Below are 26,942 nucleotides of genomic sequence, written 5' to 3'. Positions count from 1 at the left end.
AGAACTACACGGGAGGATCTTGTCAATGATCTCAAGGCAGCTGGGATCATAGTCACCAAGAAAGCAGTTGGTAACTCACTACGCCTTGAAGGACTGAAATTTTGCAGCGCCCGCAAGGTCCCCCTGCTCAAGAAACCACATATACAGGCCCGTCTGAAGTTTGCCAATGAACATCTGAATGATTCAGAGGAGAACTGGGTGAAAGTGTTGTGGTCCAAAATGGAGCTCTTTGGCATCAACTCAACTCGCCGTGTTTGGAGGCGGAGGAATGCTGCCTATGACCCCAAGAACACCATCCTCTGTAGCTCAGCTGGTAGAGCATGGCGCTTGTAACGCCAAGGTAGTGGGTTCGATCCCCGGGACCACCCATACACAAAAATGTATGCACGCATGACTGTAAGTCGCTTTGGATAAAAGCGTCTGCTAAATGGCTTATTATTATTATTATTATTATCCCCACCATCAAACATGGAGGTGGAAACATTATGCTTTGGGGGTGTTTTTCTGCTAAGGGGACAGGACAACTTCACCGCATCAAAGGGACGATGGACGGGGCCATGTACCGTCAAATCTTGGGTGAGAACCTCCTTGGGTGAGAACCTCCTCATTAAGGTCCTGGAGTGGCCTAGCCAGTCTCCAGACCTTAATCCCATAGAAAATCTGTGGAGGGAGCTGAAGGTTCGAGTTGTCAAACGTCAGCCTCGAAACCTTAATGACTTGGAGAAGATCTGCAAAGAGGAGTGGAACAAAATCCCTCCTGAGATGTGTGCAAACCTGGTGGCCAACTACAAGAAACATCTGACCTCTGTGATTGCCAACAAGGGTTTTGCCACCAAGTACTAAGTCATGTTTTGCAGAGGGGTCAAATACTTATTTCCCTCACTAAAATGCAAATCAATTTATAACATTTTTGACATGCATTTTTCTGGATTTTTGTTGTTGTTATTCTGTCTCACACTGTTCACATAAACCTACCATTAAAATTATAGACTGACCAGGTCTTTGTCAGTGGGCAAATGTACAAAATCAACAGGGGATCAAATACTTTTTTCCCCTCACTGTATGTATTCTAACACCTTAAAATTGCTCATCGGAAGAATGACACACGCCGTTGCATGTTCTGTTAAGATGAATTAGCATGAACTAAATGTGATTTCCGTCATTCTGAGCAACATGGGTGGACACTAATCAGGTTGCGTAATCAATGCATATGGATCCGGTAAATTTCTAAAATGTCAGGTAAATTAAAATGCTGCTGGTCAAATGTCTGGCGCCACATTTTTCCTGACGGAAACCCTGATGTGTGCGTGTGTGTGTGTGTAATGCGACCCACCTGTTGTTAGCTGTGAAGTTGGCAGCCAGGGCTACCCCCGTCTCTCTCCTCTTTGGGCCACTGGTGGTGGGGGAGTCCACGCTGCCCGTGGAGCGAGAGCTGGGAGGTGTAGGGAAGGCTCTTGGCTGGTCATCCTGGAAGGGGAAAGAAAATGTACAAGTCAGGTTTCTGTGTAGCAGCATACCTAGGCCATAACGCAATACTGAGTTAGAGGATATAAACTGTCCGCTATAAGCTCTGCAGAAGGCTATGTGATAGAGGTTACTGTATAGTACTTTGTGACCCTGAAAACTGTTGATGTAAAAAGGGCTTTATAATTGATTGATCAGAGTACATAGAGGACAGTGAGACAGTAGAGGACAGTGAGACAGTATAGGACAGTGAGACAGTAGAGGACAGTGAGACAGTAGAGGACAGTGGGACAGTGGGACTGTAGAGGACAGTATAGGACAGTGGGACTGTAGAGGACAGTGAGACAGTAGAGGACAGTGAGACAGTAGAGGACAGTAGAGGACAGTGAGACAGTATAGGACAGTAGAGGACAGTATAGGACAGTATAGGACAGTGAGACAGTATAGGACAGTGAGACAGTATAGGACAGTGATACTGTAGAGGACAGTGAGACAGTAGAGGACAGTGAGACAGTAGAGGACAGTGAGACAGTAGAGGACAGTGAGACAGTAGAGGACAGTAGAGGACAGTGAGACAGTGAGGCAGTAGAGGACAGTATAGGACAGTGAGACAGTAGAGGACAGTGAGACAGTAGAGGACAGTGAGACAGTAGAGGACAGTAGAGGACAGTGAGACAGTGAGGCAGTAGAGGACAGTATAGGACAGTGAGACAGTGAGACAGTAGAGGACAGTGAGACAGTAGAGGACAGTGAGACAGTAGAGGACAGTGAGACAGTAGAGGACAGTAGAGGACAGTGAGACAGTATAGGACAGTGAGACAGTATAGGACAGTAGAGGACAGTGAGACAGTAGAGGACAGTGAGACAGTAGAGGACAGTGAGACAGTAGAGGACAGTGAGACAGTGAGACAGTAGAGGACAGTGAGACAGTAGAGGACAGTAGAGGACAGTGAGACAGTATAGGACAGTGAGACAGTATAGGACAGTAGAGGACAGTGAGACAGTAGAAGACAGTGAGGCAGTAGAGGACAGTATAGGACAGTGAGACAGTAGAGGACAGTGAGACAGTAGAGGACAGTGAGACAGTAGAGGACAGTGAGACAGTAGAGGACAGTAGAGGACAGTGAGACAGTGAGGCAGTAGAGGACAGTATAGGACAGTGAGACAGTAGAGGACAGTGAGACAGTAGAGGACAGTGAGACAGTAGAGGACAGTGAGACAGTAGAGGACAGTAGAGGACAGTGAGACAGTATAGGACAGTGAGACAGTATAGGACAGTAGAGGACAGTGAGACAGTAGAGGACAGTGAGACAGTAGAGGACAGTAGAGGACAGTGAGACAGTGAGACAGTAGAGGACAGTGAGACAGTAGAGGACAGTGAGACAGTATAGGACAGTGAGACAGTATAGGACAGTAGAGGACAGTGAGACAGTAGAAGACAGTGAGGCAGTAGAGGACAGTATAGGACAGTGAGACAGTAGAGGACAGTGAGACAGTAGAGGACAGTGAGACAGTAGAGGACAGTGGGACTGTAGAGGACAGTGGGACTGTAGTGAGACAGTGGGACTGTAGAGGACAGTGGGACTGTAGAGGACAGTATAGGACAGTGAGACAGTAGAGGACAGTGGGACTGTAGAGTCCTCTGTAGCTCAATTGGTAGAGCATGGCGCTTGTAACGCCAGGTTAGTGGGTTCGATCCCCGGGACCACCCATACGTAAAAATGTATGCACACATGACTGTAAGTCCCTTTGGATAAAAGCGTCTGCTAAATGGCATATTATTATTATTATTATTATATTAGAGGACAGTAGAGGACAGTGAGACAGTAGAGGACAGTGAGACAGTAGAGGACAGTATAGGACAGTAGAGGACAGTGAGACAGTAGAGGACAGTGAGACAGTAGAGGACAGTGAGACAGTAGAGGACAGTGAGACAGTGGGACTGTAGAGGACAGTGAGACAGTAGAGGACAGTGAGACTGTAGAGGACAGTGGGACTGTAGAGGACAGTGGGACTGTAGAGGACAGTATAAGACAGTGGGACTGTAGAGGACAGTGGGACAGTGAGACTGTAGAGGACAGTGGGACTGTAGAGGACAGTAGAGGACAGTGGGACTGTAGAGGACAGTGGGACTGTAGAGGACAGTATAGGACAGTGAGACAGTAGAGGACAGTGAGACTGTAGAGGACAGTGGGACTGTAGAGGACAGTATAGGACAGTGGGACTGTAGAGGACAGTGGGACTGTAGAGGACAGTGGGACTGTAGAGGACAGTGGGATTGTAGAGGACAGTGGGACAGTGAAACAGTGGGACTGTAGAGGACAGTATAGGACAGTGAGACTGTAGAGGACAGTGGGACTGTAGAGGACAGTAGAGGACAGTGGGACTGTAGAGGACAGTGGGACTGTAGAGGACAGTATAGGACAGTGAGACTGTAGAGGACAGTGGGACTGTAGAGGACAGTAGAGGACAGTGGGACTGTAGAGGACAGTAGAGGACAGTGGGACTGTAGAGGACAGTGGGACTGTAGAGGACAGTACAGGACAGTGAGACAGTGGGACTGTAGAGGACAGTATAGGACAGTGAGACAGTAGAGGACAGTGGGACTGTAGAGTCCTCTGTAGCTCAATTGGTAGAGCATGGCGCTTGTAACGCCAGGTTAGTGGGTTCGATCCCCGGGACCACCCATACGTAAACATTTATGCACACATGACTGTAAGTCCCTTTGGATAAAAGCGTCTGCTTAATGGCATATTATTATTATATTAGAGGACAGTAGATGACAGTGAGACAGTGTAGGACAGTAGAGGACAGTGAGACAGTATAGGACAGTAGAGGACAGTGAGACAGTATAGGACAGTAAAGGACAGTAGAGGACAGTGAGACAGTAGAGGACAGTGGGACAGAGGACAGTAAATGACAGTAGGATATTAGCGGACAGTGGGACATTAGAGGACAGTAGGGGACAGTGGGGCAGAAAATGATAGAGGACATTAGAGGACAGAGTGGGACAGTAGAGGACAGAGTGGGACAGTGAGGGACAGTAGAGGACAGTGAGGGACAGTAGAGGACAGTGAGGGACAGTAGAGGACAGTGAGCGACAGTAGAGGACAGTGAGGAACAGTAGAGGACAGTGGGAGGGGATAGATTAAGTACCAGGATGTTCCAGGTGGTACGGTCCGGGGAGGCCTTACTGAGGCTTGCCAGCTTCCTGCGTCCGTCTGAGCTGCTGTCAAACAACGCCAGGAAGTCTTCTGTCTGGTCCTCACTGGGCACACACATCAATATTATAAAATGGAACATAGGCCTATGTGTTCTATAATATTTACATTATAGTGTGTCTGTGTGCAAACCAATTCTAATCAAACGGTGGGACACTCTCAGTAGGGAGACTGCTCCATGGCTTTCAGGCTCAGATTTTAACAAAACAAATACAATTTTATTTGTCACATGCGCCGAATACAACAGGTATAGACCTTATCGTGAAATGCTTTCTTACAAGCCCTTAACCAACAGTGCAGTTCAAGAAATAGAGTTAAGAAAATATTTACTAAATAAACTAAAGTAAAAAATAAAATAAAAAGTAACAATAAAATAACAATACCGAGGCTATATACAGGGGGTACCGGTACCGAGTCAATGTGCGGGGGTACAGGTTAGTCAAGGTAATTTGTACATGTAGGTAGGGGTAAAGTGACTATGCATAGAACAAGGGCTAAATACTAGAACACACAATTAAGAAACTAGTAGACAAAGCAGTGGGGCCCTTAAGTGCGGCCCTGAGTGGGAGCTTATGTGATTATACTTTTGTCATGACAGCTGCGGAGATGTGGAGGTTGAGACCCTTCCCTTCCCTTAAGTGTTGGAATTCTACAGTATATGCAGAAAGCAGACCCTCTGTCAATAGGGATGGGGGATTCCATTGTGAATCCAATCCATGCACACCACACACAGCATATGTTTATCCCAATGCCCCGTCATTCATCCATCAAACACTTCCTCACTCCCCAAACACCACCTCATACCCAACACACCACCAGCGGGAGATGTAAGACTGACACCCAGTCAGTCTGGCCTGCCTGCCTGCCTGCCTGCCCCCAGTGGCATCTGTCCTGGTGTAGCCTGCTGCACTGTGCAGGGTGGTGGTGTCTGTGTGTATTTGAGTGTGTGTGTGTGTAAGATTTAGTGTGTGTGTATGGTAGTCTGTGTGTGTGTGTAGATGTTTGTAAGGGGCCAACTGGCCCAATGAAAAGCAATCCGACAACACCGATTCAAGTAGCTGCACATTCCTCTACGCTTCCCTTTACAAGCTGCTGATGTCTGGGGGGGGGGGAGGGGGGTGCAACCCAATGACAGCTATGAAAGACTTAGGGAGAGTCGGGTCGGGGGCCGGAGAGGAGGGGCAGCCTATTAGATTGTCCTTAATTTAAGCCCTCTACCCTAACAGCATCCCAGAAGGCAGTTGGTAGTGGTGGGGGACTTAGCGGCAGCTGCCAGACAATAGAATCTCTGCGTGCAGTGCTGCACACACTTTCACTGGTTCCTTACTGTGGGGTAACCTGACCCCATGGCCCTCCCCCTGCAACCCCTGACAAAGCAGCTCCAGCAAGGCCTCTGCTGCCCTACAACAGCCCCGGGTCCTGGGTCTCCATTTATAATGCAGGCAGCCACCATGACACAATGCCCATGGTACTGTCCTTTAAAGAATGGTCAGGGACGCCAGCTGTTGCTCAGTGAGGAGAGACATAAAGAGTCAGCCAACCAGCCTCCCTCCTTCCATTCAAGCGGATGGAGCTCTAGCCACCATCCTCCACTCCACACTGAACTCACATACTGCTCTTCAAACCTAAATCAATTTGTCTCTGATCTGACACATATCGTCACAAACGCATACCATGTACGCTAACATGTTTCATCCAGACAAACACATATGGTAGGATATGGGCTGACATGTTTGTTTCAGACTGAAACTAGGTTAAACAACAGCTACAAGGGAACCTTTTAAATACTCCAATCCACATCAAATGTTCAACACTTTCCAGAATAATTACACTAAGTATATTTGTTGGACAAATGAAGACCTGAAGACAGTGAGTGCCCAGCCTGAAGCATCTCTGACTGAATAATAATGTCACAGCCTACATGCTGCAGCACATATACAGTACATGTGGCAACGCAATGAAAACAATGTCAATATGGGTTCTACTGGGCTGGCTGTATAGAGACACTGTAGGAAAAAGTGGTCCTGTGTGGCTCAGTTCATAAGCTAGCAACACTAAGGTTGTGGGTTCGATACCTGCAGGGATCACCCATACACATAATAAATAATTAAGGTCTAGGATACCTTAGGCTGATGTTGGCTTGCTGGTTGACCTGTGTAGTACTGTTGGACCGTCTCAAGTTCTTGATAGAGCGGGAGCTGCCAAACCCAGCATCACCCTACAGACAAGAATGCAGACAAAGAGGTAAATGAAATACAAGACATCCAAGTTATCTGGCAGTGGAACGTTTATATTTAGGCCTATGTTGCTTAAAACAATGTAATATCAGCACACACTCATACGCCAAACATGAGTATCTTTGTACAACACAAGTTTGAAGTTTGGATGATATCTCGGCTATAACACAGCTTTAACATATTAGTAATAGCCTAACTGTCACAAACAGGGTTAACTTGCACCCATGTACAGTGGGGAAAAAAAGTATTTAGTCAGCCACCAATTGTGCAAGTTCTCTCACTTAAAAAGATGAGAGAGGCCTGTAATTTTCATCATAGGTACACGTCAACTATGACAGACAAATTGAGGAAAAGAATTCCAGAAAATCACATTGTAGGATTTTTTATGAATTTATTTGCAAATTATGGTGGAAAATAAGTATTTGGTCACCTACAAACAAGCAAGATTTCTGGCTCTCACAGACCTATAACTTCTTCTTTAAGAGGCTCCTCTGTCCTCCACTCGTTACCTGTATTAATGGCACCTGTTTGAACTTGTTATCAGTATAAAAGACACCTGTCCACAACCTCAAACAGTCACACTCCAAACTCCACTATGCCCAAGACCAAAGAGCTGTCAAAGGACACCAGAAACAAAATTGTAGACCTGCACCAGGCTGGGAAGACTGAATCTGCAATAGGTAAGCAGCTTGGTTTGAAGAAATCAACTGTGGGAGCAATTATTAGGAAATGGAAGACATACAAGACCACTGATAATCTGCCTCGATCTGGGGCTCCACGCAAGATCTCACCCCGTGGGGTCAAAATGATCACAAGAACGGTGAGCAAAAATCCCAGAACCACACGGGGGGACCTAGTGAATGACCTGCAGAGAGCTGGGACCAAAGTAACAAAGCCTACCATCAGTAACACACTACGCCGCCAGGGACTCAAATCCTGCAGTGCCAGATGTGTCCCCCTGCTTAAGCCAGTACATGTCCAGGCCCGTCTGAAGTTTGCTAGAGTGCATTTGGATGATCCAGAAGAGGATTGGGATGTCATATGGTCAGATGAAACCAAAATAACTTTTTGGTAAAAACTCAACTCGTCGTGTTTGGAGGACAAAGAATGCTGAGTTGCATCCAAAGAACACCATACCTACTGTGAAGCATGGGGGTGGAAACATCATGCTTTGGGGCTGTTTTTCTGCAAAGGGACCAGGACGACTGATCCGTGTAAAGGAAATAATGAATGGGGCCATGTATCGTGAGATTTTGAGTGAAAACCTCCTTCCATCAGCAAGGGCATTGAAGATGAAACGTGGCAGCGTCTTTCAGCATGACAATGATCCCAAACACACCGCCTGGGCAACGAAGGAGTGGCTTCGTAAGAAGCATTTCAAGGTCCTGGAGTGGCCTAGCCAGTCTCCAGATCTCAACCCCATAGAAAATCTTTGGAGGGAGTTGAAAGTCCGTGTTGCCCAGCGACAGCCCCAAAACATCACTGCTCTAGAGGAGATCTGCATGGAGGAATGGGCCAAAATACCAGCAACAGTGTGTGAAAACCTTGTGAAGACTTACAGAAAACGTTTGACCTGTGTCATTGCCAACAAAGGGTATATAACAAAGTATTGAGAAACTTGTGTTATTGACCAAATACTTATTTTCCACCATCATTTGCAAATAAATTCATAAAAAATCCTACAATGTGATTTTCTGGATTTTTTTTCCTCATTTTGTCTGTCATAGTTGACATGTACCTATGATGAAAATTACAGGCCTCTCTCATCTTTTTAAGTGGGAGAACTTGCACAATTGGTGGCTGACTAAATACATTTTTTCCCCACTGTATACTGCTTGCTGGTTTCACTCACCAGTGTGTTGCGTTTGCCCCTGCCCTCGCTGGCTACAGAGACAGACACAGAGCGGGAGAAGACTTTCCCTGGAGAGGCAGAGCTGGGCCGGCGGGACACAGAGAGCTGGGAGCCTGACAGAGACAGGTCCAGAGCATCCCCTGCTCCTCCGGCCTGGATGGACGACGGGTTACGGGTAGTGTGCATCCTGACAAGGCCTGGTAGAGGGAGAGAGGAAGAGTCATGATACAGATGGACTTTCAAAAGGCACACACACAAAACTATTGTGAAAACTGATTGGTGCGGTTTGATCCAAGTTTGGAGGAACAGATGCAGTCAACCACTTCCTCTTCAGCTATTATTGCCCTAGGCAACAGTCACAACTGTAGCACTCAGAGGTAACAGTAACACTTGACTTGAATTCACACCTAAACCACATTTACTCCATTCCCAACTAAATCTATTTCAAATCTTTAGACTTCTTCTAGGCAGATAACCATGATGGTGCAGGTACATTGTATGTCGTTGTTCACTTGGGATTGACAGAATGTGACACTTTGCCTCAAGATCTATCTAGCTTGCTGCCCTGCTTAACAACAGCAGAACAACGGTGTAACATGATTTATTGAACAAGGGATAGCTATCATATCGTTGGCTACAATGTTTCGATGGAATCAGTGTGTATGAGGATATAGTAAAGGTTGGTTGTGCTAAGTGAGGGGGAGAATACAGGTGATAAGGAGCCCCAAAGAACAAAATAGAAATGTTAAAACCACAAATAATCGTATAGTCGGCCATTCAAACTTACCTTGCTTGTGTTATCACAAATTACTCCAAAGCCAATGGTGACGTTTCAGTGAGAATAGCTATTTTTCTTGATGGTGGCACTGATTTATTAAATCAACACACGTTAACAGTAGCCACCTAAAAGCCCAAAGCTAACGTTAACTAGAAGCCAAGAGCCTGTCAAGTGGGTATGCTAGCTTCCTAGAAGCTAGTTTGAACAAGTGGTTGATGCCTAAAATGATTATTTATGTGTAGCCTAACCTTCTCTGTGTGGCGCACTAGGCTGGCTAGCTAGCTTAAGTTAGCTTGCTCTCATCTTTCTCCACATAATAAGCGAGAAGCAACATGTTGGCTACGAAGCAATCAAGCGAAATAACTTCAATAAATCCACTATAGTAGCTAGCTAGCTAAACTAGCTACAAACTGTCAAATACGATAGTCCTTCGTTACCACAGCTCGGTAGAAATATTCCGTGAATTTACTCCATCAACGCAACGAGAGAGTGGCAATAATAACCCGCAACATCTTCTCTGTGGCAACCAGAAAATACAAGAACTCCTCCTACTGAGAACTGTGATTGGCGGTCAAAACACAACGTCCTGGGAATCCAGAGGATCTGATAGGTGGAGTGGAGATGTCGGTTAGCAGTGTCCCAAACGAAATGTTTGGTTGACTTTGCAAGAGGGGGGTGTGACACCCACCACCTGCCCCCAACCAAACCCCAGTTGTCACAATATAACGTTTTAACAAATGTGAAGGCAAAAAATCAGTTTTAAATCAGTTTACTTTAATTCATGGGAGCACTCACCAATGCACGTTTCAACATGGTTTATGGTAATTTGAACATTTGTTTCATTGATTTATTTTCTTCCAAGTAGAACATATGAAAACAAGTAAAATAGACAAAGGTGCAGGACAGATCTGTATGTCAAAAGTACAGCATACAATATAATGTTGGCAACTCTAATAGAACTTCTTTATTTTGGTGGACCAACAACACATAGAAACATACTGGCTACTAGGCTACTAGAACCCCCTTTTTACTGCTGGGCAAAGGTTGGATGGGTGGAAACTAATACAGGGTCTTTAGAGATAACGGACAATATTCACACACAAGACTGTCGGAATAATAGCCTATATGAAGTTAGCCGAGGCCCTAGAGATAGCCTATAATGTAATCATTCGAAAGGAAATATTCATAATTACATTTGACATTTTAGTCATTTGGCAGACGCTCTTATTCAGAGAGACTTACAGGAGCAATTAGGTTAAAGTGCCTTGCTCAAGGGCACATAATTGGTCCTTGTTTGGATTCAAACTTTATATTTGCTGAATAATCAAACTCTATTAAGATACTTTCATTGGCCACAATGTAAAAATAAACATATAATAAACAAGCATCAAAACCAGCATCCCCTTCTTATCTCTTTCTAAACTCTACAGCCATTCTCCACATATCTGCCCCTTTGTCCAGAGTGATGTCCTCTGGTAGGGAGTCAAGCCCAGGCATGGGTGGGAGTCTCTTCTTTTCTAGATGGCTCTCTAGAGTGGACCTGATGCTGTGGACACACACACACACACACACACACACACACACACACACACACACACACACACACACACACACACACACACACACACACACACAAGACAGCAGGGAAGGAGGGGAAGAGAGGAGGCAACAGTTAGCATTGCAACCCCATTGTCCTCACCACACGCTGCATTCCTATTCAGTCCCTAGCCCCAGCTGCTGGTTTAGTAAGGGGGCAGGGGTGACCTGTGCCGGCTGAGGGTATATCACTTAAGTCCCTTTCCCCTGACAGATGGGCGCCGGTAAGGGTCACACCCCGAGCCCTTCGGAGTCAAAAGGGCCCACCTCATGTCCCAGGGGGATCTCTCTCTGTGTGTCTCTCAGTGTGTGCCCCTGCTTTATTGGGATTGAAAGAAGTGTCCATATAAACAGATTGACAGATTCCTCTGGTCTAAACATCAGTGTGGCCAGGGTGAGGGACAGGGTGCTGAAAATACAAGGGGAACACGTTGTTTGTTGTTATATTTTTTAAGATCAGAAAAATGTATAATCAACATCAAAGTCCTGTCCAAAGGTGGGTAATGATGTTAATGACAGCAGTGCTAATCAAATAATTCAAATGCTTTGTAAATAATGTGTTTTACACATTTGTGCGACATTTGCCCCATACAGATCCTTAATTCAGCCACAAATGGTTAGTGTCTTTGTTTGTTTTGTCAGTTACTCTTAATGACCATAAAAGGTTTGTTATGTCAGTTACTGTTAACAACCATAAAAGGTTTGTTTGGTCAGTTACTGTTAAAAACCATAAGAGGTTTGTTTTGTCAGTTACTGTTAACAACCATAAGAGGTTTGTTTTGTCAGTTACTGTTAACAACCATAAGAGGTTTGTTTTGTTAGTCACTGTGAATGACCATAAGAGGTTTGTTTAGTCAGTTACTGTTAATGACCATAAAAGGGCGTGAGAGCTGGATTGCCAATGTGATGTCGACAATAGCAGAAAGCAGACAAAAAGGCCCTTAGCCCTACTGTGACCTAGGTAGTCTACAGCACACATCTCTCAGTGTTGCCTATCTTTCCCACTAGCTCTAATCTGTATAATAATGCCCTTACTCCCAGTGTGGTAGATAAGCCTGGTCTGAAAAAGCCTGAGTGTTGGTCTTCAGGAGCAGGATTTCATGCAGCTCCAGTGAGAGTATGTCAATGTCTGTCCCACTGAAGAAGACCCTCAGCTCTCTCCTCTCCTCCTCGGATAACTTCTGCTGGAACTCTGATGGCAGCCTCTGGAACGGGTCCTGCAAACACAAGACATCCATATGCAGCAAACACAAGATAAATCACAGTGATATAAGTGATATAATTAGGGATAGAAAAACAGATCCTAGATCAGATTAAATCTCTTAACTCACATCATCAGAAGAGGAGAACAAGACTCGCTTTTCATGAAATCAAATTATGAATCAAATCAAATTGTATTTGTCACAAGCACCGAATACAACAGGTATAAACCTTACAGTGAAATGCTTACGTAGAAGTTATTTCTCAACGATGCAGAGTTAAATAAGATAAACAAACAAATGAGGAATAAAATACACAAGAATGAAGCTACAGTATATACAAGGAGTACCAGCTGAGATTCAATCAAGCATATGTCAATCCCAAGTATTATTATAATAAACAGAAATTCTGTTTTTTGGATCAACATTTGTTTTTGGTTCAACGCCTGCCATGTCCAATGTCACACGATGCCTGAATTTACACCTCAGATGGAGGCTGACCGCCTGCATGTGGTCCCTGATGTCAACCAGTGGTGGTTAGCAGGGGTCAAGGGTCAGGTAGGTGAAAGGGTTGACCCCATGACAAACTACTAAATGTGGTCACAGGGGGGGAGTTTCACTTCACTGACAGATTTTGTATTGTTGGTTTGGTCTTTAAAAGTGAGCCGGGCTGGGTCTATGCACAGATTCATTGATATGAAAAGATCAGTAGAGATAATGTCATCTCATATCATTCCCACTTATTGTTATGACTAGAACTGGTATATCCAACTAACTGCCTGACTGTTTCACTTTCCACAGTGTAAAACAATAACTCTGGTTATTAACACCAACACTGTGGGTTATTTTACACCACGTGGAGATACAGTTATGGGCTATATGTTAACTCACCCGTAGAGAAACAGGTATAGGCTATATGTTAACTCACCCGTGGAGATACAGGTATAAGCTATATGTTAACTCACCCGTGGACATACAGATATGGGCTATATGTTAACTCACCTGTGGAGATACAGGTATAAGCTATATGTTAACTCACCCGTGGAGATACAGGTATGGGCTATATGTTAACTCACCTGTGGAGATACAGGTATAAGCTATATGTTAACTCACCCGTGGACATACAGGTATGGGCTATATGTTAACTCACCTGTGGAGATACAGGTATAAGCTATATGTTAACTCACCCGTGGAGATACAGGTATGGGCTATATGTTAACTCACCCATGGAGATACAGGTATTGGCAATATGTTAACTCACCCGTGGAGATAAAGGTATGGGCTATATGTTAACTCACCCGTGGAGATACAGGTATGGGCTATATGTTAACTCACCCGTGGAGAACAGGTATGGGCTATGTGTTAACTCACCCGTGGAGATACAGCTATAGGCAATATGTTAACTCACCCGTGGAGATACAGGTATGGGCTATATGTTAACTCACCTGTCCTCTGCTCAGCATTAGCTCAGACTTCCAGCAGGTAAGGAGCTGCCAGGTAAATGTGCTGTGTTCCAGTCTGCACTCTCCAAGGACCTGGGACAGAGACATGAGAGGGGTACAGTCAAAAGGGCCAAAGCAGGGGGACCTCTGTAATAGAGTTGTCTCTCTATTACATACATTTCACATATATTAGTATATTTGTGCCTTAGGAAGGAGAGTCATGAGGAGAGCACATGCATAATCTACCCGGACAAAAATAGATACAAGGAACAAACATTAATCACTGCATCTGCGGGCATTAGGTGGAGACATTGTTGGAGTTAAGAGATCCTCTACCTTGGCTACACTGCTAGAGATCTGTGGGCCCATCTTGAGCGTCTCAGTCAGGTAGGACAAGAGTGGGACATGGGGCACTCCGCTAGTCTTTCCCAGGAACCGCAGGCCAATCTCCACTGCGAACACAGCGTCACACACATCGGTGTACGAACGCAGTCCTGTCCTCATAGCACCGCTAACGGAACCCTTCAGCGCCTCCTGACAGACAGAAAAACAGATGGAACGGAAGACAGAACGCCAAATAAAGAGACAGACAGACAGAACAACTGTAAGCAGAGAGCTGGGCACAGTGGCGCATAGCTGGGGAGACTGATTACCTCCCAGCCCAGTGAATGGAAACAGAGTTGGGTATGGTGGGTTTAGGAATTTGACCTCGAAACAAAATGGCCCCTTCAAATCCCACAGGGGAAGACTACTGTGTGTGTCTGTACACTTGGCTGGTATTGAATCAATGGGGCCTGGGCTGGGCATGACTTCAATGCTTAAAAAAAGCATACAGTCTCAAACTGAGCGCAAATGTATGTTTACCTGAGGTATCTTAGCCCTGACTTCATCAAGGACTACTGAGAAGTCTTGCTGATGTCTGTTCAAGTACCTTGAGGTGTCCTGCAAACACATGCCTGGTTAGTATACTTGCTACTGTAAATGCATATTATTTAATAAAAAATCACATTTATTTTCCTACTAGCAATGACTTTGCTGATAACGACTTTATTGAGGAAAACGTACTTACTATGACTGTCATACAGTATGTGGTTGTCTTACCTAGCTATCTTAAAGATGCAGTCCGGGATCTTAAGCACAACAAGTTCATAACATATTGTACGAATTGGATTCGAAACATATCATAGGAATTGCACAAAAAAAATAAAAAAAAATATATATATTATATATATATATATATATATATATATATATATATATATATATATATATATATACACTACCAGTCAAACGTTTGGACACACCTGCTCATTCCAGGGTTTTTCTTAATTTTTTACTATTTTTTACATTGTAGAATAATAGTGAAGACATCAAAACTATGAAATAACACATATGGAATCATGTAGTAACCAAAAAAGTGTTAAACAAATCAAAATATATTTTATATTTGAGATTCTTCAAATAGCCACCCTTCACCTTGATGACAGCTTTGCACACTCTTGGCATTCTCTCAACCAGCTTTACCCGAAATGCTTTTCCAACAGTCTTGAAGGAGTTCCCACATATGCTGAGCACTTGTTGGCTGCTTTTCCTTCACTCTGCCGTCCAACTCATCCAAAACCATCTCAATTGGGTTGAAGTCGGGGGATTGTGGAGGACAGGTCATCTGATGCAGCACTCCATCACTCTCCTTCATGGTCAAATAGCCCTTACACAGCCTGGAGGTGTGTTGGGTCATTGTCCTATTGAAAAACAAATGATCGTCCCACTAAGCCCAAACCAGATGGGATGGCGTATCGCTGCAGAATGCTGTGGTAGCCATGCTGGTTAAGTGTGCCTTGAATTCTAAATAAATCACAGACAGTGTCACCAGCAATGCAACCCCACACCATAACACCTCCTCCTCCATGCTTTACGGTGGGAACTACACATGCGGAGATCATCCGTTCACCCACACCGCATCTCACAAAGACATGGTTTTTGGACTCCAGACCAAAGGACAAATTTCCACCGGTCTAATGTCCATTGCTCATGTTTCTTGGCCCAAGCAGGTCTCTTCTTCTTATTGGTGTCCTTTAGTAGTGGTTTCTTTGCAGCAATTCGACCATGAAGGCCTGATTCACACAGTCTCCTCTGAACAGTTGATGTTGAGATGTGTCTGTTACTTGAACTCTGTGAAGCATTCATTTGGGCTGCAATTTCTGAGACTGGTAACTAATGAACTTATCCTCTGCAGCAGAGGTATCTCTGGGTCTTCCATTCCTGTGGCGGTTTCATCATTGCACTTGATGGTTTTTGTGACTGCACTAGAATAAACGTTCAAAGTTCTTTAAATGTTCCATATTGACTGACCTTCATGTCTTAAAGTAATGATGGACTGTCGTTTATCTTTGCTTATTTGAGCTGTTCTTGACATAATATGGACTTGGTCTTCTACCAAATAGGGCTATCTTCTGGCTTGTGAGCACCCCTTTCAAAACTACTGGCAGAATTATACAACAGTTCTGGAGTATCACTTCAAGACGAATGCACAAAGTAACTAAGTCGCTCTAGATATGAGCGTCTGCTAAATGACAAAAATGTAAATGTAAAAATGTATTATATATATACTAAAGGAGAACAACAGCAAAATATGGATATTTCTTAGGCACAATAATTGTATCAATATGATATCTCAAAGTTTTGTCTCTTACGGCTTGGATGATTGGTTTCCCAGCTAGGAAGTGGCGGGCCAGTTGTGCCTGGATGTCCATCAGGTTGTAGCAGATTTCTGTCTCCCTGCCTGTCCTCAGTGTGTAATGACAGTGGGATAACACCAGGGGGAGCAGCTCCCTCTCAGGGTGGCACAGGGTCAACTGTGTCTCTGACACCCCCTCCAGAGGAACACTGTAGTCACTGCAGGGGTGTAACAAAAACATCTCACAGTTAAGATTCAGGGCTCAGTCTAGGATCAGTTTGAGAGTAGGAGTGCTGGTCTAGGATCAGTTTTTTAAATTATAATGAATGGGATGGGGAACCAGTGCCAATATTCATAAAGTGCCTCAGAGTAGGAATGCTGATGTTATTCATTATGATTTAAATGGGGAAACTGATCCTAGATCAGCACTCCTACTCAGTGTGAGATGTTTTTTGAATGCAGAGTTTTCGAAGCCTATCAAAATGTCAAGGTCCATATTTTAGCCAATCAAATAATCAAAAGTAGAGGTTTGGTGGGTGTGACTAACCTGTTGTCATGGTGACTGAGTCTCCTAACCTCTCTGACCAGGCTGTTGTGAGTCTCTGACAGGAATTGGACCAGAATCTGGAGGCAGGACCCTGGACCGTGACGACTGAGTGACAGGAACTCCCCAGAGCTCTCCATGGTCAGCTCCTTCTCACAAAGCTGTGGTGTCACACCTAAGTCTGCTGCTCAAAACACATGCGATACACACACAGTACACACAGAGTTAGATACAGAAAGGACTATTTTATCCGACAACATTCCCCATACACTGTCCAAATGGACACAAAACAGTGGTTAGTATATAGTGGGGAATAAATGTGCTTTTTGTACATACCATTGTTGGCCACGTCCATCCTAAGGCAGTTCCACACCTTCATGAAGACCTTCATTCTCCCAAGCAGCACTTTCTTCTGGTACCCTACAGTGGTATAGTTTAGCGACAGTCAAACCATTGACCAATTGGATTGATTGAGTGATCGATCGATTGGTTGATTGATTGATCAACCTGAATAATAACTCCCACATACCTGTTTGTATGTGCTGCAACACCTGGGCAATGGTCTGACTGGTCATCTCAGCTGTCAGGGGAAACATTCTGGACAAGTCAGCCTGTAAGGCAGCCAGCTCTGGTAGATGATGGAGTTGTCTCACACACTGCACCTACAGCGGACAAACACATATACACTACCGTTCAAAAGTTTGGGGTCACTTAGAAATGTCCTTGTTTTCGAAAGAAAAGCAATTTTTTTGTCCATTAAAATAACATCAAATTGATCAGAAATACAGTGTAGACATTGTTAATGTTGTAAATGGCTATTGTAGCTGGAAACGGCTGATTTTTAATGGAATATCTACATAGGCGTACAGAGGCCCATTATCAGCAACCATCAGTCCTGTGTTCCAATGGCAAGTTGTGTTTGCTAATCCAAGTTTATCATTTTAAAAGGCTAATTGATCATTAGAAAACCCTTTTGCAATTATGTTAGCACAGCTGAAAACTGTTGTGCTGATTAAAGAAGCAATAAAACTGCCCTTCTTGAGACTAGTTGAGTATCTGGAGCATCAGCAATTGTGGGTTCGATTACAGGCTCAAAATGGCCAGAAACAAATAACTTTCTTCTGAAACTCGTCAGTCTATTCTTGTTCTGAGAAATGAAGGCTATTCCATGCGAGAAATTGCCAAGAAACTGAAGATCTCGTACAACGCTGTGTACTACTCCCTTCACAGAACAGCGCAAACTGGCTCTAACCAGAATAGAAAGAGGAGTGGGAGGCCCCGGTGCACAACTTTTCAAGAGGACAAATACATTAGAGTGTCTAGTTTGAGAAACAGACGCCTCACAGGTTCTCAACTGGCAGCTTCATTAAATAGTACCCGCAAAACACCAGTCTCAACGTCAACAGTGAGGAGGCGACTCTGGGATGCTGACTTAGCCAGAGTTGTAAGGAAAAAGCCATATCTCAGACTGGCCAATAAAAATAAAATATTAAGATGGGCAAAAGAACATAGACATTGGACTTTTTCTTTGCAACTCTGCCTAGGTCAGCATCCCGGAGTTGCCTCTTCACTGCCAACCTGTGAGGCGTCTGCAAAATTGCAAAAGGGTTTTCTAATGCTCAATCAGCCTTTTAAAATGATAAACTTGGATTAGCAAACACAACGTGCCATTGGAACACAGGACTGATGGTTGCTGATAATGGGCCTCTGTACGCCTATGTAGATATTCCATTAAAAATCAGCCGTTTCCAGCTACAATAGCCATTACAACATTAACAATGTCTACACTGTATTTCTGATGAATTTGATGTTATTTTAATTGTCAAAAAATTGCTTTTCTTTCGAAAACAAGGACATGTCTAAGTGACCCCAAACTTTTGAACGGTAGTGTACATACACAGACAAACATGTCTTTAAGCACACTGACAAGTATGGAAACTCTCCCATAACATACTCCATTATCTATAAACAGGTAGTAATGTGGACAACATCATGTCACATGAAGGGCAATATAATGGAATGGAGTGAAACTTTGCTATCAAGTAAAGCAATGTGTGTGAATTTCTTCTGTTGAATCCCATTCTTGAGCAGTTTCACTTCCAGTTACCTTCTTAAGGAAGAGTTTGAGGAGCGGTACGGTGTTGTGTCCCTGCTCCTGGTCCACTCTCTGAGAGAAGTGCTCCACGGTGAGGGATTCAGACAGGCTCCAGAAGGAGGAGTGGTGTGTGGGGCAGTCTGAGGGAGAGGGCAGCAGGGGCAGAATGGGTCGGGGGTCCGCATAGAGTAATCTCATCAGGGGGCTTCCACCCAGCCTTTTATCTGCACTGATACTGTCCTGAGCTTCAGCCAGTTTCCTCCTTAGATGCTGGAGATCAAATGGGTGGGTTAATAGGTACAATAAAAAATTGGATGTAGTTTAGTGTCCCAAATCAGTATAGTCCTTCACCAGGCATACTGTATGACTGTGTTAGTCCTTATGTAGGTGCCCTTCAAACCTTAAAATAAAGTGTTACCAAAAACCTAAACTAATCACAGCTTGACCATACCTGGATTATTGGGTTGATAACTGCATCACAGACCAGTTTCTCCCACTGTTCCCGTCCACGTCGAGAGGACAGGTCTGGTCTTGTGTGGCGAGAACCTGGTTCAGCAATGCAAGGACAAGGTGTGATAAGCTGAAGTCACAAACTCTATAAATACTATGAGGTGCAACCATTACATGGCAATATTTTAGACATTTCTTTGTAAGAATTGTGAGGAACTTTTTATTTATATTTTTTATATAACATTTGTAAAACTATTTGTAAAAAACTATTTGTAAAAACAAAATGGAAGACAAGTGTAATCACCTGCAGTGAACTCCAGACAGGCGTGGAGGACCAGATGAACTATAACAGCCGTGTTGTCCATGTTCTGATCCAGTGTCCGACCCAGCACCTCCATGTCCTTCTCAAGGTGGCTCCACAGGAACCCCCGGACATCTTGGACACCAGGGTGTATCATCTGACTGACTGCCTGCACAGACACAAAGAAACATTATTTTTATCATCACACAGTTAAATTAACCAACATAATGGCTTCATGTGTTGCCCATTTCAACAGTTGATAATTCCTTGAGATATTGTCCAGAAGTGATCATTGTACTTCCGAGCACAGGTTTCTTGTGATGCCTAATCCAACTACTTGATGTTAGCTTGAGATATTGGTCAGGCCTTACCTGGTAGTTTTTTATGGTCCCTTGCAGCATGGCCAGATGGTTGAGCAGTCGAAGGATGCAGGACTGGGCTGTTGACATCTGTCTCTCTGGGGCCTCAGACCTACGATAAACCTCTCCCAAAACGTGCCCCGTCCTGGTCTGATCCCCCACACTAAATTCACACACAGAGATCAAAGGTCAATGTGGCATTAACTCATTAACTAGATTTCTCAGTTGTATATTGGGAGAGACGGTTAAGCAAAGGACCTTTGCTGAGCAGGAGTAAATCCAGCAACTGGGTTATGACCTTGACCACCAATTGGAACACCGCAGTCAGGGCATTTGGATATTGCCACTGGTTTCCCGCACTAAGATAAAGAAGAAGAACAGTGTCAAATCTATAGGAATAAAATGCTAAATGAGATACAAAAGAAACAAGAAAGGATCCCTCACCTCTCCAACAGAACACGCATGACCGTTGGCACAAACTGCAATCAAAATAGTCAAATGATTAAGTACTACTGCATATCAACAAGCAATGATGATGTCAAAAGCAATACCACGAGAATACATTTGCCAGCAAATACTTACAGTACCACTTGATGTTGCCCTCTTTAGTCATCCACTGGCGAGCCTCACTAGTGTGATCATCTGGCATGGTGGGCAAATAGGAGCCCTGTGGGACAACTGGTTATCAGTCTCAATGATCTTATTACAGTATCTACCCCAGCCCCTACCCCACTTGTGGAGATAGCCCTTACACCTTAGTCACAAGTGCCAAGGGGGTAGGGGCTAGGGGTTCATTTGTTATTCAGGGTATCAGAGAAAAAGAGTGCCTCACCGTCATATTGTGAGGCTGGGAGGCTATCTGGTGGAGTGGAGCCAGCAGTGTAGTCCCACTGAGGAGCACAGCGCATGCATGGACCAGGAGCTCCAGCAGGAGGCGCCGTTGAGCTGGAACAGTCTGGGTGATCTGGAGAGGAGAGTCTGGTCCACCTATCTGATTGGATAACAGCGCTGTGCAGAGCTTTCTGAATTCACCTGATAGGCTGTGCTTCAGGAAGTCATCCAGTTTCCTTGTCTCCTGTAATGAGAGAATCATGTTACAATTTCTTTCAGAAGGCAGGGGGGAATTCTATTTCATACCACATGAGTTTATAACAATAAGGGGCAGTTTCCCAGACACAGATTGACCTTGGTCCTGGACTAATAAGCGAGTTCGATGGAGAATATCCATTTAGAATGCTTTTTAGTCAAGGACTAGGCTTAATCTGTGTCCAGGAAACCCGCACAGAGTTTACTATAAATTGAGAATGGTCACCTGTGGAGTGGGGTGAATTTTGGAATCAGGTGATGCGAAGCGACAGGTGACCTGTCTGAACGAGGCCAGGACCAGGAGAACTTGGGCTGAAGCTTTGGAGCAGCTCAGATTCTACAGAAGAAACACAGAGACAGAACACAGTCAGTCAATGATTATCTTGAATTATTGAATGCACCAGAGCACATAATTAAATAGAACATTTACATTGACATTTTAGTCGTTTAGCAGATGCTCTTATCAAATAGACATACAATCTAAAGTAGGTAACACTATTAGATCACTATTTTTAGAACACTATGATAAACTACTGCATCTCTATGTTCCAGGGATGTGTGGAAAGGACTCTGACCTGCAGCGTTGTCCGGAGGGGGTCAGTATGAGCCTCAAGCAGGGCCTGAGCCACCCCGTCCCTCAGGGCCTGGTACAACGGACCACAGCACAGGAACCGGTCCACCTCTGCTGGAATCAGCCTCTGAGAAAAACACCATGTGAAAATAGGATAGGTAAAGGGCCTATAAAGTGTATCCAGCATTTGGCCAACAAGTATTCATTATTCATTTCATTTGATAGGATGATCAAGATCGACCTTGCATCTTGCAGGTACCTCATTATTGTTATGTTTGCCCGCTGATGTGTGTCACCATGGTTAATGCAAGAGGAGATCATAATAGGTTTACTCAACTAGATGGAATAGCAAACAATTTCACTGTAAGTAACTAGAAATAATATAATATCCAGTCTGGTTGTACCTGGAGTCGGAGGACCTCTGAAGGGAAGGCCCATCCCCAGGATGAGGATCTGTGCATCAGGGCCAGGACACAGTCTATCCCCGCCTGCCTATTGACCGCTCTCAACAGGAACACTCTGTACCAGTCGTTACCTCCGTACTCACACACTGCCTTCACCTGAGACAGGTACTGAGCCTCCACATCCCCCCCTGCCCCACCAGCAGTATCTGTAAATGTAGTTCATATTTAATAACAGAATGTAAACTATGTAACAGAGGGAGCATAACAAAATGCAATGCGAAAAAATCTATAAAAATATGTTTTCAAAAATAAGAAGAAAAAGAGACAAAAAACAATGAAGTAACCTCATAGAATATTCACAATGCTTCCAGTTGAACAAAGGTACTACAGTCTAGGCTATGTTAATGACGATAAAAGGCTCAATCCCCAATTTAAGTGACAGTAAATCCCCAGTTTGCTATATAACTCACCCTGGGCCACAGCCTTCTGTAGCAGGTGGGCAGCGGTGCCCAGGCAGAGCCTCAGACGAGCCAGGCTCAGCAGGAACTCAGCTGGGTCCTCCAGTCTCCCAGGGGTCTGCTTCCTGGCAAGCCTGCCCAGGAACCGTGTGTCCTCCTGCAGTCTCCTCTGCTGCGCTCTCCCCTCCTCCACCACTAAACCTCCGGAACACTGCAGGGAGTCCTGACACACAAGAAACAGTCAATCAATCAATCAACCACCCCCCCAAAAAATAAAACAATCAAATAAAATAAACAAATAACACTCTTTTATTAATAGCACTGCCTTTGCTGATGCAGCCCAATGCATCCATTTAAATCTCAATATCAAATAATTTCTGGGTAACAATTCAGTACCTGTAATAGTTTTCCATTAAAATTGTAAAAAATAAACAATAATAGCTTATTAGCCAAATAAATCTTTCTCAAGCAAGAATTTGGCTAGGACTGTCTGGGAGTTGTCTGGGAGTAGGGCGGGAAAGGGCACCAAAGCGGGTGATTAGAAGATCCTGAGTATTTTGCATTTTCAACCAGAAACTATGCGGAAATACAGTGGGCAAAAAAAGTATTTAGTCAGCCACCAATTGTGCATGTTCTCCCACTTAAAAATATGAGAGAGGCCTGTAATTTTCATCATAGGTACACGTCAACTATGACAGACAAAATGAGGGAAAAAAATCCAGAAAATCACATTGTAGGATTTTTAATGAATTTATTTGCAAATTATGGTGGAAAATAAGTATTTGGTCAATAACAAAAGTTTCTCAATACTTTGTTATATACCCTTTGTTGGCAATGACACAGGTCAAACGTTTTCTGTAAGTCTTCACAAGGTTTTCACACACTGTTGCTGGTATTTTGGCCCATTCCTCCATGCAGATCTCCTCTAGAGCAGTGATGTTTTGGGGCTGTCGCTGGGCAACACAGACTTTCAACTCCCTCCAAAGATTTTCTATGGGGTTGAGATCTGGAGACTGGCTAGGCCACTCCAGAACCTTGAAATGCTTCTTACGAAGCCACTCCTTCGTTGCCCGGGCGGTGTGTTTGGGATCATTGTCATGCTGAAAGACCCAGCCACGTTTCATCTTCAATGCCCTTGCTGATGGAAGGAGGTTTTCACTCAAAATCTCACGATACATGGCCCCATTCATTCTTTCCTTTACACGGATCAGTCGTCCTGGTCCCTTTGCAGAAAAACAGCCCCAAAGCATGATGTTTCCACCCCCATGCTTCACATGAGGTATGGTGTTCTTTGGATGCAACTCAGCATTCTTTGTCCTCAAAACACGACGAGTTGAGTTTTTACCAAAAGTTATATTTTGGTTTCATCTGACCATATGACATTCTCCCAATCCTCTTCTGGATCATCCAAATGCACTCTAGCAAACTTCAGACGGGCCTGGACATGTACTGGCTTCAGCAGGGGGACACGTCTGGCACTGCAGGATTTGAGTCCCTAGCGGCGTAGTGTGTTACTGATGGTAGGCTTTGTTACTTTGGTCCCAGCTCTCTGCAGGTCATTCACTAGGTCCCCCCGTGTGGTTCTGGGATTTTTGCTCACCGTTCTTGTGATCATTTTGACCCCACGGGGTGAGATCTTGCGTGGAGCCCCAGATTGAGGGAGATTATCAGTGGTCTTGTATGTCTTCCATTTCCTAATAATTGCTCCCACAGTTGATTTCTTCAAACCAAGCTGCTTACCTATTGCAGATTCAGTCTTCCCAGCCTGGTGCAGGTCTACAATTTTGTTTCTGGTGTCCTTTGACAGCTCTTTGGTCTTGGCCATAGTGGAGTTTGGAGTGTGACTGTTTGAGGTTGTGGACAGGTGTCTTTTATACTGATAACAAGTTCAAACAGGTGCCATTAATACAGGTAACAAGTGGAGGACAGAGGAGCCTCTTAAAGAAGAAGTTACAGGTCTGTGAGAGCCAGAAATCTTGCTTGTTTGTAGGTGACCAAATACTTATTTTCCACCATAATTTGCAAATAAATTCATTAAAAATCCTACAATGTGATTTTCTGGATTTTTTTTCCTCATTTTGTCTGTCATAGTTGACGTGTACCTATGATGAAAATTACAGGCCTCTCTCATCTTTTTAAGTGGGAGAACTTGCACAATTGGTGGCTGACTAAATACTTTTTTTCCCCACTGTAACACCTGATAAAAAAATAATCACACTTTTACAGTGTTAGTTTAATCAGCTGTTGTACAATATGACACAAAACACAGGAAAAACAGATTTTTGACTGCACTGGGCCTTTAAGATGAATGCACTAACTGTAAGTCGCTCTGGATAAGAGCATCTGCCAAATGACTAAAATGTAAATGTCATTCATGTGTAAAGTAATAGTGTAGAAGTCTGTGTAACCTGGAAGCAGTTGACAAAGAGCAGGTAGAGCTCAGTGTGATCCTCCCTCTCCAAGATGTTCTTCTCTAGGCTCTGTAAGTAGTTCTGGATGTGACCTTTCACCTGCTCAAAACTGAGACAAATACAATGACAATGTGAGGAAATGGCTCCTCACCTAAAGACATTCTGGTTTTATTATATTTGCTCAAAGTATTTATTAGATGTGCTTGCTGAAAGCCAATAACAACTTTAGAAATGCTTCATACTTATTAGGTGTGCTTGCTGAAAGCCAAGCACAACTTTAGAAATTATTCTTACTTCTTATTATTTGCCTTCCGCTGCCAACAGTAGCGCCAAAACCGTAAAAGCTACCAACACATAAAAAACATTTTGATAATACTTATACTTTTCACACTACAACCATATTTGCATAAATCCCAATGCATTTCAATGGCTATAGACTTGAATAGACTTCAACTGTTTAAGCTAGAAACGCCATTTAAAACGTGCAGACTGGTCCGGAATAAGTTGCTTGTATACAGCTTTTTGATACCATTTTAACTTTTTGAACTATAACAGTTTTAAATGTGCATAAAAGCTCCATAGGCTTGAATGGGAAGTGTTTGGATTTGCCACTGCTTTTGAACCGTTAAAGCTACAAAACACCAAACCAACATTGACATGTACAGACTGACTCAACTTACAGTGGCTTGTGAAAGTATTCACATCCTTGGCATTTTTCCTATTTTGTTGCCTTACAACCTGGAATTAAAATTGATTTTGGGGGGGGGGGGGGTTGTATCATTTGATTTACACAACATGCCTACCACTTTGAAGATGCAAAATATTTTTTTGGGTGAAACAAACAAGAAATAAGACAAAAAAATGAAAACTTGAGCGTGCATAACTATTCACCCCCCCAAAGGCAATACTTTGTAGTGCCACCTTTTGCAGTAATTAAAGCTGCAAGTCTCTTGGGGTATGTCTCTATAATCTTGGCACATCTAGCCACTGGGATTTTGCCCATTCTTCAAGGCAAAACTGCTCCAGCTCCTTCAAGTTGGATGGGTTCCGCTGGTGTACAGCAATCTTTAAGTCATACCACAGATTCTCAATTGGATTGAGGTCTGGGCTTTGACTAGGCCATTCCAAGACATTTAAATGTTTCCCCTTAAACCACTCGAGTGTTGCTTTAGCAGTATGCTTAGGGTCATTGTCCTGCTGGAAGGTGAACCTCCGTCACAGTCTCAAATCTCTGGAAGATGGAAACAGGTTTCCCTCAAGAATTTCCCTGTATTTAGCACCATCCATCATTCCTTCAATTCTGACCAGTTTCCCTGCCGATGAAAAACATCCCCACAGCATGATGCTGCCACCACCATGCTTCACTGTGGGGATGGTGTTCTCGGGGTTATGACAGGTGTTGGGATTGCACCAGACATAGCGTTTTCCTTGATGGCCAAATAGCTCAATTTTTGTCTCATCTGACCAGAGTACCTTCTTCCATATGTTTGGGGAGTCTCTCACATGCCTTTTGACGAACACCAAACGTGTTTGCTTATTTTTTTCTTTAAGCAATGGCTTTTTTTCTGGCCGCTCTTCCGTAAAGCCCAGCTCTGTGGAGTGTATGGCTTAAAGTAGTCCTATGGACAGATACTCCAATCTTCACTGTGGAGCTTTGCAGCTCCTTCAGGGTTATCTTTGGTCTCTTTGTTGCCTCTCTGATTAATGCCCTCCTTGCCTGGTCCATGAGTTTTGGTGGGCGGCCCTCTCTTGGCAGGTTTGTGGTGGTGCCATATTCTTTCGATTTTTTAGTAATGG

The 26,942-nt window shown here is 44.0% G+C and overlaps 2 protein-coding genes across 2 annotated transcripts in view; both read right to left on the bottom strand.

Annotated features, from left to right (window-relative positions):
- cep131 (centrosomal protein 131) overlaps positions 1–10,025 on the bottom strand; it is a 47,519-nt gene extending 37,494 nt beyond the window's left edge. Inside the window, exons 1-5 of the mRNA XM_084165362.1 lie at positions 9,562–10,025; positions 8,775–8,971; positions 6,809–6,903; positions 4,621–4,732; positions 1,334–1,467 (exon numbers count right to left, since the gene is read on the bottom strand). Of these exons, the coding sequence (XP_084021488.1) occupies positions 1,334–1,467; positions 4,621–4,732; positions 6,809–6,903; positions 8,775–8,960 (527 nt within the window). The 5' untranslated portion in view covers positions 8,961–8,971; positions 9,562–10,025. The remainder of the gene's footprint in view (positions 1–1,333; positions 1,468–4,620; positions 4,733–6,808; positions 6,904–8,774; positions 8,972–9,561) is intronic.
- A 280-nt stretch (positions 10,026–10,305) lies between these two features.
- The window catches only part of rnf213b (ring finger protein 213b), a 106,278-nt gene continuing 89,641 nt past the window's right edge, over positions 10,306–26,942 (bottom strand). Inside the window, exons 42-63 of the mRNA XM_084162822.1 lie at positions 25,143–25,254; positions 22,747–22,957; positions 22,277–22,482; positions 21,877–21,999; positions 21,528–21,638; positions 21,048–21,290; positions 20,798–20,882; positions 20,660–20,694; positions 20,474–20,574; positions 20,228–20,378; positions 19,860–20,025; positions 19,557–19,651; positions 19,118–19,375; positions 17,540–17,672; positions 17,347–17,430; positions 17,014–17,194; positions 16,483–16,684; positions 14,654–14,731; positions 14,126–14,323; positions 13,793–13,882; positions 12,184–12,365; positions 10,306–11,098 (exon numbers count right to left, since the gene is read on the bottom strand). Coding sequence (XP_084018948.1) covers positions 10,960–11,098; positions 12,184–12,365; positions 13,793–13,882; positions 14,126–14,323; positions 14,654–14,731; positions 16,483–16,684; positions 17,014–17,194; positions 17,347–17,430; positions 17,540–17,672; positions 19,118–19,375; positions 19,557–19,651; positions 19,860–20,025; positions 20,228–20,378; positions 20,474–20,574; positions 20,660–20,694; positions 20,798–20,882; positions 21,048–21,290; positions 21,528–21,638; positions 21,877–21,999; positions 22,277–22,482; positions 22,747–22,957; positions 25,143–25,254 — 3,184 coding nt within the window. The 3' untranslated portion in view covers positions 10,306–10,959. The remainder of the gene's footprint in view (positions 11,099–12,183; positions 12,366–13,792; positions 13,883–14,125; positions 14,324–14,653; positions 14,732–16,482; positions 16,685–17,013; positions 17,195–17,346; positions 17,431–17,539; positions 17,673–19,117; positions 19,376–19,556; positions 19,652–19,859; positions 20,026–20,227; positions 20,379–20,473; positions 20,575–20,659; positions 20,695–20,797; positions 20,883–21,047; positions 21,291–21,527; positions 21,639–21,876; positions 22,000–22,276; positions 22,483–22,746; positions 22,958–25,142; positions 25,255–26,942) is intronic.

This window comes from Coregonus lavaretus, assembly GCF_964263955.1.
Source record: "Coregonus lavaretus genome assembly, chromosome: 1".
Lineage (NCBI taxonomy): Eukaryota > Metazoa > Chordata > Actinopteri > Salmoniformes > Salmonidae > Coregonus > Coregonus lavaretus.
The sequence above is the reverse complement of the archived record's forward strand: the minus strand, read 5'-3'. Positions and strand labels throughout refer to the sequence as shown.